This window comes from Hordeum vulgare, chromosome 1H (genome assembly GCF_904849725.1).
Source record: "Hordeum vulgare subsp. vulgare chromosome 1H, MorexV3_pseudomolecules_assembly, whole genome shotgun sequence".
Classification (NCBI taxonomy): domain Eukaryota; kingdom Viridiplantae; phylum Streptophyta; class Magnoliopsida; order Poales; family Poaceae; genus Hordeum; species Hordeum vulgare.
The window spans coordinates 471257259-471270039 of record NC_058518.1 but is presented as its reverse complement, the minus strand read 5'-3'; the positions used below and the strand labels follow the sequence as shown (position 1 = coordinate 471270039).

At 53.7% G+C, this 12781-nt stretch overlaps 1 protein-coding gene across 1 annotated transcript; it reads right to left on the bottom strand.

Moving 5' to 3' along the window:
• Window positions 1-9940: 9940 nt before the first annotated feature.
• LOC123401042 (stress response protein NST1-like) lies at window positions 9941-11909 on the bottom strand. The gene is made up of 4 exons (XM_045094761.1): window positions 11670-11909; window positions 10955-11235; window positions 10173-10586; window positions 9941-10130 (listed from the first exon to the last, which is right to left on the bottom strand). The coding sequence occupies exons 1-4, from the start codon at window positions 11907-11909 to the stop codon at window positions 9941-9943; spliced, it is 1125 nt and encodes a 374-aa protein (XP_044950696.1).
• Window positions 11910-12781: the final 872 nt, after the last annotated feature.

The window sequence follows — 12781 nt, the reverse complement described above, 5'->3', positions numbered from 1 at the left end:
GGCATCCTGCAAAATCCGCATATAGGGCTATCAAACGTCAATCCTATGTTAATCTCAAATTAGTATGCTTGCATGGGGGTATTGACGGCCTCCTGCTTGCATCTCACTGCAGCAAGAGACAAAAAAATTCTGAAGCTTTGGCATTGTCGTGCACCATGGATCATAGAGGCTAATACAACCATGTCGGTACTTTTCTAAGATAAACACAGAACTGTCAAGTTCTGTCCAGGTGAAGGTCATTAAACTCAACGCATCTAAGTCTAACTACTCTACTGCTATATTACAACTGAAAACTAATATTTCAACCTTCCTGGGATGAATCAAAACAGCCAGGGATCACAAGCATGGTGTGCTTAAAAAAAGGAAAACAAGACATCATTCTTACCTCAGGACTATCTGCTGTGCTTGAAGCGCTAGGACTGTCAGAAACTTCACGGTTGCAAGACAAAAGAAGATCAAATAATCATGAGGCTCATATACTTCATCCAAACCTGCTTCTTTCAGGGCTCTATATATTATCTCATACATCATTTGCATTGTTTTCTTCTACAATGCGAGACGAAGAGAGAAAATTAGTGATTCAATATAAGTGAACCGAGATGCTCCATAATGAATACACAAGTAACATGGCAGAGACAAAGGTGCCCAATCTAACCTGTCAGTAAATAATTCTTTGTGCTATGAGACCAGTTGGTTTACCCTCAGGCCACATAGGAAGCACTATGTATGCGGAGAACCTCTGGTTAATCTTAATTTTGGTTGCAATTTTGAGAGCAATTTCAATTGGTACCAGATTGTTAGCCCCTGAAAGACAATATATTGCAATCTTGAGTAGTCAATCAAGGAATTTGGTGTATTCTGTATTTCCGTGAGAACACTGAATCCAAAAGTGAAGAGAAATGCAGTACATGCTAATTAGGACTTGTTTTGGTTTAAAGCTAACTTTGTCACAACTAAACTGGGTTGTTTGGTTGTCCAGAACAGCATCCGGAGAGTATTGACAGAGGCCGAATGGTCAGAACGACGCATGCTCGCAGCCGGCAGGCGTACCCACCTGAAGCTATATCTCCTTCCACCCTCCATCAATGCCCACGAGTGCAGCAAGGGAGGCCTCCCTCACCGGAGCACGCGCCCATGGAGTCCGCCTTCTCGTCCTCCCGGTCCTCCCATACCGAAGCAAGGGCGTCCTCCGTTTCCTCCGCAACGACAACCAACACCATGTCCGCCGCCGCCCTGTCCACGCGAGACGCACACAAAGAGGAGCGGGAGCCCCGCGCGCCTCACCTCCGCTTCCTCCCAGCCGGTGATCAACACCATGTACACAGAGAGGATCGGGAGCCCCGCGCGTCATGCCTTTGCTTCCTCCCCGCCGGCTACCAGCACCACGTTTGCCGCCGCCCCGTCCGCGCCACACTCCCTCTGGTGGATAAGATAGAAGAAAGGATCGAGGACTGAATGTTCACAAATGCAGGGGTGTTTTTGCAAACATGAATCGTTTTCTCACAAATCCACTTAAAATAGGACAGCGGGTTGAATACCTAAAACCTTAGGGGCCTTTCTGCAAAACGGCCTGCGATCGCGACGACGGGCGACAGAAGCGTTAGTTGCTTTATTATTAGGGTAGACTAGCAAAAGAGCCTGTGCGTTGCAACGGCTAAAGAATGAATTCTTTTTTATATCCTAGCTCAATGAATTTATTTAAAACAATGCTTAATATTGAATAATTCATGTTATGTGGTTCTGAAGCACAGCATGTCCATACTTTCACCGGACGCGTGCCAAGGAGCGTTTCTTGTTTTTTTTCTCCATGAAAAGGTGGAAATGAAACATACAACTACTTGAAGTGACGAATCCTCATGGTGCAAATAATATTTCTACTTCTTACATAGTAAAATCATTGTATTTCTTCAACATGAAACTATATAATAATATTTCTATTTCTACTTCTGTATAGTAAAAAATCATTGTATTTGTCACTGTTTCCTTTTCTTCTCAGGATGTGAGTCTGTGCGTTTAAGAATGTGAATCTTTACTGAGATGCTGAAGCCAACATTGGAAAATTCTATTCTAATAGAAATATGTGCTGGCAGTGTCACTCATAATTTAATTCACCTGAATTTAACTCTCATGGAAAATAAACTGACCCAGAGTTTGTGTGTAAAGCAACGGATAAAATTAGGTCATTTGCAAGTCGTATAAACATAAAGATAGATCCACTGCACACAAGCAGGTTGAAGCCAATTGATTTTAGACTTTGATCCATGCCATCCAATTCTGAAATCATTGACTTTGTTCCTATTATTTCAGAAGATAATTGGGCTGCAGTTGGGATTTGACCCCTTGACCATCAAGATGTAAAATTGATGCCCTAACAATGTGGATGTGGACTTTGTCCCAGAATAGGCTTCTACGCTTTACAAAGAAAACCTACCGTGCTCTTCTTCTCCAGCGAGGAAACCGCGGAGCTCGGATGTGATGCCGGCTGGCAAACACGGCGGCGACTACGGCTAAAATATAGCGGCGGGCATGCGGATTCTAGCATGGATGCATGACAGCGAGTGGCTGAGGCAAGGGCGCGAGCAAAGTGTTCGGGTGCGCAGGAACTCTAGGTCGAGCAGGAGCTCGTCTCGGGCACGCGGCAACGAGGCACGACGAGGCGGCGGCTGCTGCAGAAGCAGAGCAACGGCAGGCGTGCGGAAACAGTGCAGGGTGCGGTGTCGAGGCAGAGCCACGCCCAACCTTCATGGCAACCGCCGCCCACGGAGCCACTCGTCTCCGCAATCTCTTCAGAATCGCCAGATCCACCTGCCTCCGCTTCATTCTGGTGCCGGTCCTCGCGAGCCCTCCCCTTCCTGCATTGACCCTAGCCACCATGGACTGTTGTTGCGTCCGCGTCGACAGCGGGCGAGGCGAGCGCCCGCATCCGACACATACGGCCCGGATTATGCTAAGGATGGCCGGGGATAGAGGACGCTGGGAGATGGAGGGCGGCGGAGAGATGGGATCCGGGAGGGGGGAGGTGGGCGGTGTGCGGCGGCGCACTGAGGCGGGGCGTGGAGGTGGAGACAGGATTAGGAGTGTCGTGCGGGTGTTTTTCATTCGCGCGTACCGGTTCGGTTGACTTACTTGAAGGACTGCGGGTTCATTAACAGAAAACGGAAGGGCCTTTTTGCAAAAGTGCCATGACGGACGACCAAAAATCCTATTTGCTTTATTATTAGGGAGAGATATATAAGTATATATATCTATACCTATAATAAAGCGGCTATTGCTTCCGTCGGAAAACCCACCGCGATATTTTTATAATAAAGCCCCTGTAATTTTTGTTATTCAACCCGCGCTCCATCATTTATCTGCAACGTAAAAGGAAAAAACGATTCGCTGTAAAAATTATACCCGTACGCATCGCCTCGTCCCGTCAACCCTCGCCCTTGCCTAGGCCGCCGCCACACCACTCGCCGCCGCGGCCGACCTCAACCGCCACCGCTGCCGATCTCAACCCACCCGCCTCCGCGGCTGTACCTCTCCCCGCTCACTGCCCCCATTGCGGCGCTCGAGCGCATCGCGTCGACCCTGGTCCACCCTGGCCCGTGGCCAGGCCGCTGCCACACCACTCGCCGCCGCGGCCGACCTCAACCACCACTATTGTCGATCTCAAACCACCCACTTCCGCGGTCGTACCTCTGCCCGCTTCCTGCCCCCGTTTCGGCGCTCGAGCACAGCTTCTGGATCAAATCAACGCGACAGCTACAACGACTTGGGATGATGCGTCTGCTCGATGTAGAACGGCGGCGGCGCGTGGATAAGGCGCGGCGGAGCGAAGTAGTTGCAGGTGGAGGCGGGCCTCCATGGCTCACACGGGGAACTCCGAGGTTATGGCGTGGCAACGGCGACTACTTATGGCCAGATAGAGACGTCTAACCCTTGCTCCCCTCATCGTATCCCCTCCTCCGGCAGGACTCGTCATCTGGTGAGATCCTCTCCCCATGCCTCCAACCGTGTGCCAAGCACCGGCAAGAAATTTTGTTTTGTGATAATTTGTTTGCTGATGAATGAATGTATTGGATGTAAGATTGCATTGTTGTAGAGAGAGAATGGAACATCACCTTCAGTTTGTCATCTGATCTCACATTATCTATCCCATGAGTGAAATAAGATAACAGTCCATTGATCAATTCACGTAGCCTCTTTGTTTTGCTTTGCTTTTCCCGCTCAATCTCTCATCATGGTGGAATTAACAATGGACGGGTTGATTTCTCAACAAAATAGGATAGGACTCACTACATTAGTTAGTTAGCTTATTATTTTAATAAATCAAAATGATTATAAAAAGATTAAAAGCGTGTGCTATTTTTTTCTCCCGTTGCAACGCACGGGCTCTTTTGCTAGTGTGTATATATATCCCAACTTTTGCTAGTGTATATAGAAAGATCCCAACTTTTGATGTAAAAAAAAAGTTAAAGAAAAATAGAGGAGAAAGAGAGAGAGAATCGGACGCGTAAAGCCTAAACCTAATGAGGAAGGATCTGATATTGTTTGTTTCCCCAGGCTAATATATACCTGCGCCGCCGCTGCCGCAACAGAGGTAGCAAGATGGATCCACAACCGATCCTCGATTTTGACCTAAACGAGGCACCTCCTTCGGATGATGGCGGCCTCACGGTCCATGCCCAGACGGCTCCTGAACCCTCGCCGTCGCTTCTGGACCAAGGCGGCACGGACGATGACTCGACGGCAGCTCGGGGCGACACCTTGGCGGCGCGTAAACCCTCGTCGCCGCCTCCCGAAGTTGGCGGGACGGCTTATGCCCTGACCGGCCGTGAACCCTTACCGCCTCCTCCGCAAGATGACGGCATCGTCGATGGCACGACCTGGAGGCCTGAGATGTTGGACCTGGACGTCTCGATTTCTCTCACCGACGACGATGAAGACGACGATGAGGAGGTGCAGGGTGAGATCGAATCGCAGCCGCCGTCGTCCTATGATTTGGGTGCCGCGCGTTCTCCCGCGCACACACACTCGCCGGAGAAGATGGCAAGAAGCTGCTCTCCTGCGTACCACGCCGAAGTGGCCGTCGCTCCACCCACCGCGCAGCCCTACAGCCAGTTCGCCGTAGACATGGGGGAGGCGCGCCCATCGTCTTGCGCGGACGTGGACAGCTCGCCGCCGCTTTCTCGCCGCTACGACGAGCGATCGTCGCGGCGGAACAGTGAGACGAAGCCAACGCGTTGGACTGTTCCGGCTCGGTCCTCGTCGGGGTCATCGCCATCGCGCGCTCACGCCAAGGGGACAATCGACACGTCCTCTTCACACCTGTCACGGCGCAACTGCGACCATCGCCGCAACTACGACGAGGACATGCTGCCGTCTCACGGAGGGATGCGCCGCACTCCACCGCGACAGGGGCCGGCAATGCGCGGCCAGGAGGCGCCTCGAAGGTACAAACCATACTATGAACACGATCAAAGGGGGCATCAGCCGCATGCTTATCGAGGCCATGGGCATCGTGGCTACAACACGCCAAAGTTTTCGGCGCAACGTTCGTATCCCTCTCCTTCCAAGCCGTTCGACGGACAACGTGCCAGGGAGGAAGACTCGTACGGCCGCCGGCAGATTTCAGCGCAAGAAGCTCCGACCGGTGGGTATCGCCGGTACCAGGAGCCGACTCGTGCACAGTTTCCTGCAGCTCTGCCATACCATCCGTACGCGTGGGATGCCGGTGAAGTCGACAGGAACAACAAGCAAGAATGGCGTGAGCACCGGCCGTACCAGCACCGGCGCAACGGCAAGCAAAAGAAGAGGCCGCAAGCACAAGCAGGAGGAGAGTACTATGAAGACGCGTACACCAACTTCTAGCCAGTCGCCGTCGTGGCACCATTGATATTGTGTTTGATTTGGCTCGAAGTCTGTTTATCAACCCTTACCAAGGAATCTGTATGCAACACAAAGGTTTTCTATAGCCTGATTCTAAGCGATCGTCGAAGGGAAGAGAGGATTTAATGCTTCTCGTGCGGTCCTACCGCACCAGCGCATGTGTCACAAAACAAGGCATTGTGATCAATTGGGTCCATCCGAAGCCCGATCATGGTGGTGCTTGACACCTTTGAACCACCACAGAACACCCCTGCGGCCACAAGCCCTCGCCGGATCATGACGACGCATACCTATACGCGAGGCGGCCCACGCAGAAGCCCATGCTTTCGCTGAAACTAAAGATTAAAAAGAGAGAAATTGAAACGGCGATGTGCACTCCGACTAGCATCGCTCATCACGTCTCCACGTATTTTTATCGACGGGGTCAAAGATGAGTGGACACGATCCGCTCCTTCCATGACGGACACACCGATTCCTGCAGCACTCATACGCCACGGGAGATGAAGATGCTAATGGGTTGCGATGCTGCATGCAGCCCCAACGCATCCGAGCATCCAATGAGTCGACTCAATGGATTCGCGCAGGATAAATCCCAACGTCAATCAGGCGAACTCCTCCCGGGAGCGACGGAGGGCAATGGAAAAGGCCATAGCCTCCTCCGTCCCGCATACGAAGACACCTCTCTCAACGAGCATGCTGGAAAGGAAGGGCCATAGCCTCTCCATCCCGCATGTGAAGACACCTCACTCAACGAATCCATAGTGGTTGGAGTCGGATTCCTAGGGGAGTAGTGACTAGAGTTTAGTATGAGAAGCTGATGGGAAAAATATATTTGGGTTCAGGGTGAACCAGCATGACTTGCATCTGATGTGGTGGACACCTCCAGCCGCGCCAGAGCCTCCCCAAGGGTGCCGGTATATGCTGAGCGTTTAGGGGTGACATTAAGAGAACGCTCATTTGATCATTTCTTCATGAGAGAATGATCTATTGCTTGGAGTATATATTAGGGTCCCCTCAAACGCTGGCAGTTATCCATATTACACATACAACGTTGAGCTGTTTTACGTGATCAACATCGCACAATAAAATCGGATGCAAACAATACGTAAGATAGGTTGCAAACAGACATGAAACATCATCCAAAATATTGGACACGGTTCTTAAATTTCTACAGCTAACGATATAAATAATGTGGAGAGGAAGGCGGGGAGATCACCACTTCCTCGCCGGGCCTTTGCCCCTTCGGTTACCGACCCAATTGTAGTTGTCCGCGGTTGCGGGAGGGTGTTGGTCGTTGGAGGAGGAGGTGCAGTTGCCGCAGTCTTCGGTGTCGGAGGCGGAGAGGACGATGAGCCCCTCATCTGACGAACCGCCCTCTCCTGCTCCCGCGCCTCCGTTGTTGCCTCCTTTGCCTCGCGCTCCGACTGCTCAATAGCAAGCTGGAGCGCCTAGCGTTCTTCCGTCAGAGGTAGCGAGCGTCTGTCTCTGCCGTCGTGAGGGACCAGCGATACAGCCATACGAGGAGGCGGGAGCGTCCTTATTGGCTCCGCTGCATCCTACAATGACGATGCGTGGACTTCCTCGCCGCATCCCCCTAGCTTCCCCGCTGCCTATCGCGGTAGGTTGCGCACACCTCTGATTCTGGAGTGTGGTGTGTACCGGCGGCACTCGCTAGCACCCATCACTGCCCGCGTGGAGGAGTGGCCGACGATGGAAGGAGACATCGCGGGGTCGGTGCGGACCGTGTTGTCCTATCAGAGCTGCACGCAGGATGGAAGGGTCCAGCTCTAGCGTCCGCACTGTGCCGGCGCGGCAGATGCGGCAACACTCCAGATACTGAGCTGCCACCGACGTCAACCTTGGACCGCTTCGAGGCGATGCAGAGGGCGATCTCCTCCTTGTAGTCGACGCCGGAGTCTGACCGACTGCCGAAACTCGACATTGAAGTGGATGGGATCGGAATCGAAGAGGAAGAGGGAAGGACGGAGCGAGAGAGAGTGGGCTATGATTCTAAGTGGGGGCGTTGATGGGCCGACGGACACGTCCTATCGTGACCGGGCCGCCCCATATCCAACAACGATTTGAGCTCGATATGAGGGGTTTCAGTCAGTCTGGACGTTGGACGTCGATTTGAAAGGTCCGATTGAATCGTGTTTTTATGATCTGTCATTGATCGGATGGTCCGTCATAACCGTTTAAAACACATATAGAAGGTACGGTTATAGATGCTCTTACATGTACAACTACTTAGCAATCCCTACCTCATCATGACGAGGCACATGATTCAGCTCAGGCATTTGGGGTACACGAGGTGTGAGCGCCCAGTGTCGCCATCGCCAGGACTCGCGGTTACCTACATGCGTGTGCGCCGAGGCCATGCCACCCACGATCGAGCATGCACGAAAGCCACCAACCAGTGGCCCCGGCCCCCCCCACCAACCCGTACGTGCCGACGACCCCGCTTGTCCGGCCGCCCGGGCTACGACGCATACATACACACGACGACGACGAACCGATCAGTCTCACTCGACGATGGTCCTCCTCGACTCCTCGTACGCATCCGTCAGGCAAGCGGCCGCTACGTACAGACCACAGTGCTGCTAGGCTGCTGCAGGTGGGCAGGTGCGCTAGCTTAGCTAGGCCGAATCGTGCATTGCCACGGGCGTACGTACGCCCGATCGATCGTCAATGCCTGCATTATTAATTAACAACGTCGCAATAATCGCATCGGCGTTACGCCATTGTCGATCGATCGGTCCATGCTCTGGTTAGCACTTTGATCAGGGCGCTGTCTCCACCCCTGCGTTTTGATCGATCGCTTCCGAACGAAGGAATAGGCTCATAGGATCGCAGGCTACGTCGTTGTCTGATGCCCGGACAGTGCATATTCATTGGCGTGACGTGCAACGAAATGCGTCTGCTGCGTGCATTTACGTAGTGAGAGGGAGAGGAAACAGAGCGGCTTCATGTTTCCTTATCGCACCAGATCCTCCTCCTACAGATGCAAGTTTACAAAGTATACCCTTTATGTGAACAACAACTTGTGGAATTCATTTGCTTTCCGTTACTGCAATACACATTCGATGCGGTAGGAAGAGGATGAACGGCTTTGACTTTTGAAAATGCACGGCTCTTTATGCAAACGGGTTTGCTAATTGTCTATATATGTTCCTTTTCTTCTTCCACTCTCCATTGACGGCAGCAGAGAGGTAGAGATACTTTTGCCCGACAAGGCATGTGTGATCATCAGTGTCTTATCCATCGCTCCACAGAATGGAACCTAGGCAGTGACTGTCGTCCACACGCACAAGATTCAGACCGATCTCCAACTGCCAGTGTAGCAACATGTGCCCACCCACGAAGTGTCGCATCGGCAGGCAGAGGTCCCCCGTCCCAGTTTACAAGGCGCCAGTGGACGCATCAACATCACCGTCGCCTTCCCATGCATACACGCCCACGGTCTACACTCTACACGGACGCCGATGGCAACACATCTCGGGCGCTACGGCCCGGGACCAGCTGCGTGTGTGTCTTGTGTAGGAGCGCTACGGTCTGCCCGTTGGAGTACGCGAGAGCGCAGTCGACCGATCGTTGCGGCCACATCTCACATCCGATCATAAGGCCAACTTCACCGTGGGACTTTAAACTCAGGTCCGTTTTACCCGGATTTTGTCCGTTTAGGAGGGCAGATGGGGTCGTGTCCGGCCCTGTTCTGGAATGCCTTGCCGCGCGCTGGCGCGGCCGCATCCGTTTTTCCTATCTTGTTCGCCTTTAAAAAAACAACGCTTCAAATACCAGCGGCCTAGTTCAGTCAAGCGGCCCTATTTCACGCCGGCAACACAGCCAGCGACCTACACGTCCTCGCCGGCAACAAAGCCAGCGGACGGCAACACAGCCAGCCTCCCAAATGAATAGTTTTGTTCGCCGGCAACACAGCCAGCGGGCGGCAACACAACCAACCTCCAAAATGAATCTGTTTCTCGCCGGCACACAGCCAGCGGCCCAGCGGGTGGCACCAATGCCAGCCTTCAAAAAAGAACGGTCACATCCGATCGGACGACCTAGTTCAGGCGTCGGCGTCGAACATCTCCTTCTGCATGGCCTCGAACCAGCTCCTCGTCTTCTCGCTCATCTTGATCAAGTCGACGCTCATGATCGCAAGGGCCACCTCCTTCGCTTTGGTTGCGGCATTGGTGGCCTCGATGTCGAGCTGCCTCTTCCTGGCCTCGACATTGGCGGCCTCGATGTCGAGCTGCCTCTTCCTGGCCTCGACATTGGCGGCCTAGATGTCGAGCTGCCTTTGCCGGGCCGCCTCCTCTAGGTCGATCTTCCTCTTCTTGACCGCCTCCTCCATCTCTAGCTTCTTCCTTTGAAGCTCCAGGTATTGCTTCATTTGCTCATCCTTGCTTTGCCGCTTCTTCTCGTCCCTCATGTCCTTTTGGGACATCATGCCATGCAAAGTCTCGTGCAAGGCCATGGATGCGGCATCACGTATGTCGTCCACCTTGGAGTTGGTCTTGCCCCTCGGCCTCTTCAACGCCTCGCCATCTCCACCTCCAGCAAACTTGGCCGTCTTCTTGCCTCTCTTCCTTTGAAGTTCGTGGTATTGATCCTTGAACTTAGGGCAATCGTTGACGATCGTCCAACAATGCATAAGCATGAATGGCTTGTCATTGTGTCGGGCCTTGAATGCTTTCAAAGATCTAAATGCCTACACCACATGATCAACAAGATTTGGACATGCAAACATATACAAGGCCAAAGCAAGGAAAGGACTAGGATGAGGAGAGCATACCATGTCCCCAACGCCGAGACCACTCACGGGCCGTGCTTCAGTGCTCTCCAATGCGGCGCAATACTTGTTGCACTCTTGTTGGATGAACAACCACCTCTTTTGAATAGAGGTGATGCCACGATCGCTTGTGATTTGATAGGGCTCAAACATCTTCCTTTCATGGAAAGCTTTGTGAACTCTCGTCCAAAATACTAGCCCTTTTGTTGCGCGCCCGTCCTCGGATCTTGGCTAATCTCCATCCAGGAGTTGTAAATCAGCTTGTCCTCATCTTGGGTGTATGAACCCGTGCGAATGCTCTTCTTCTTCTTTTGTGCTTCCGCTCTTTGGGTGAGCTCGTCGATGAACAATGGCTCACCACTAACATCAATCTCATTGCCTTCATCTTCATCGCCATCACCTTCGCAATAGATGTCGTCGTCTCCATGCCACGAGTCACCATGGTCGTAGTCAGCACGGTCGTCAGCCTCTTCATCGGCAACGAACTGGACGCGGCCATCCTGACTTTCGGTCTTGTCGGGATCGTAGGCAGGGACATGCCCACCGTTGTAGATCACATCCTCCATGAACTGGGCGCAGTAGGTGTCGTCAAGCGGTGCCATTGGTGTTGCCATTTCGTCGGACAGGACACAGGGGGACGACATGGTGCCCGCAAACGACGGACGTGCTTGCTTTCTTTGCATCTCGACGGCCGGCCGGCCGCCGCTGCTGGACCCAGGTGTGACGTTGGGGTCGATGCAGGCCGAGGGGCGTAGGGTGGAAGGCGCGATCACGCTCACGTCCGGCGACCCCGAGAAACGGGTGTGGTCGTCGTGCCTTGGCGGGGGGAAGCCGAACGACACAGCCGTGGTCCGCGACATCGGCGATTAGCAGTGAGGAGATCGGGCGACCGACGAGCCTATGCTCGCCGGGCCGACGACCGCTGTAGAGAAACCGGCCGGACGACAAATGCCAAGCATGAGGAGGCGTGCGCTTTGTTGACGATGGCCTCCTTCTCCTCGACCTCGACCTTGCGCTGCGCGGCCTCCATCGCATCGCGCTCGGCAGCGAACTTGCACGCGGCGGCGTTGTCCTTCACTACCGCCCTTTGGTTCCTCCTCTTCGCCGATTCCGCGTCCAACTTGGCGATCTCCTCCGGCGTGCACTTCGCCCGCGGCTTCCTTGACGCCTTGGCGTTCTTCTTCTTGGCCATTCCGGGTTGGTCGACGGTCGGGCCGTCGGAATTCGGGTGGGCATCGGCCATGGACGGGGAGAGAGAGGGAGACGGCGGGAAGTGGGAGGGTTTGGGGGAAATGGCGCCAAATGGGACGGGGTGGGTTTTACTTTGTGTCACCGATAGGCGGGCCAGGGGCGGACGAGCGTGCGTCCCGTCCGTCCGCACGCTCTCTGTTTCATCCCAAAATCGACGCAAAGTTGGGCCGGAATGGGTCAAAAGCAGACACAAAACGGACAAACGTCTGTTTGCTCCCGCGCGCTGGGCCATCTGTTTCGTCCGTTTTACCCCAAACGGACACGCATGGATACAATGGGGTCGTGCGGTGGAGTTGGCGTAAGTGGGTTGCTCCGTTGGTCGACCGATAATGGAAGATCCGATGGGTTCTCCCACCGCCCGCGGCCGGGCCTCTTGTCCTTGGCTGCCGGTCCGGTTCCTTCCTTCCCTTGGCGCACTGATTGGTTGCTTTGCTCCGGCCTTGGCCGGCGCCGCGGCTGTTCACGCCATTGATGCGCGCGCGGCGGCATCTGAAGCGTGCAGGCTAAGCGAACATTCTCGTGCACTGGCCGTGCTCGTGCCCCGCTCGATGAAGCGATCACTAGCTCGAGCCCTGCTTTAATTGAATGGAACATGCCAGCGTGAATAGTAGTGTCGGCGTTGATGACGCCGTTCGATCGGCTAGCTAGGTTGAGCTTGGATGCTAGCTAGACAGATCTGCTCGCGTGGCTCTACGCTGGCTGTATGTGTTACTTGGACGGCAGATATCAGTGACGTCGCGTATGGACGTGGGCAATCGCGTGATCGACAGCGTTCCGCGGAATGATGGACATCGTTCCGTGTTTACATTTGTCACTTGGAGGAGTTGCCGATGCAGGACTGTTCGCTCCTGAAATTCTCCCGTG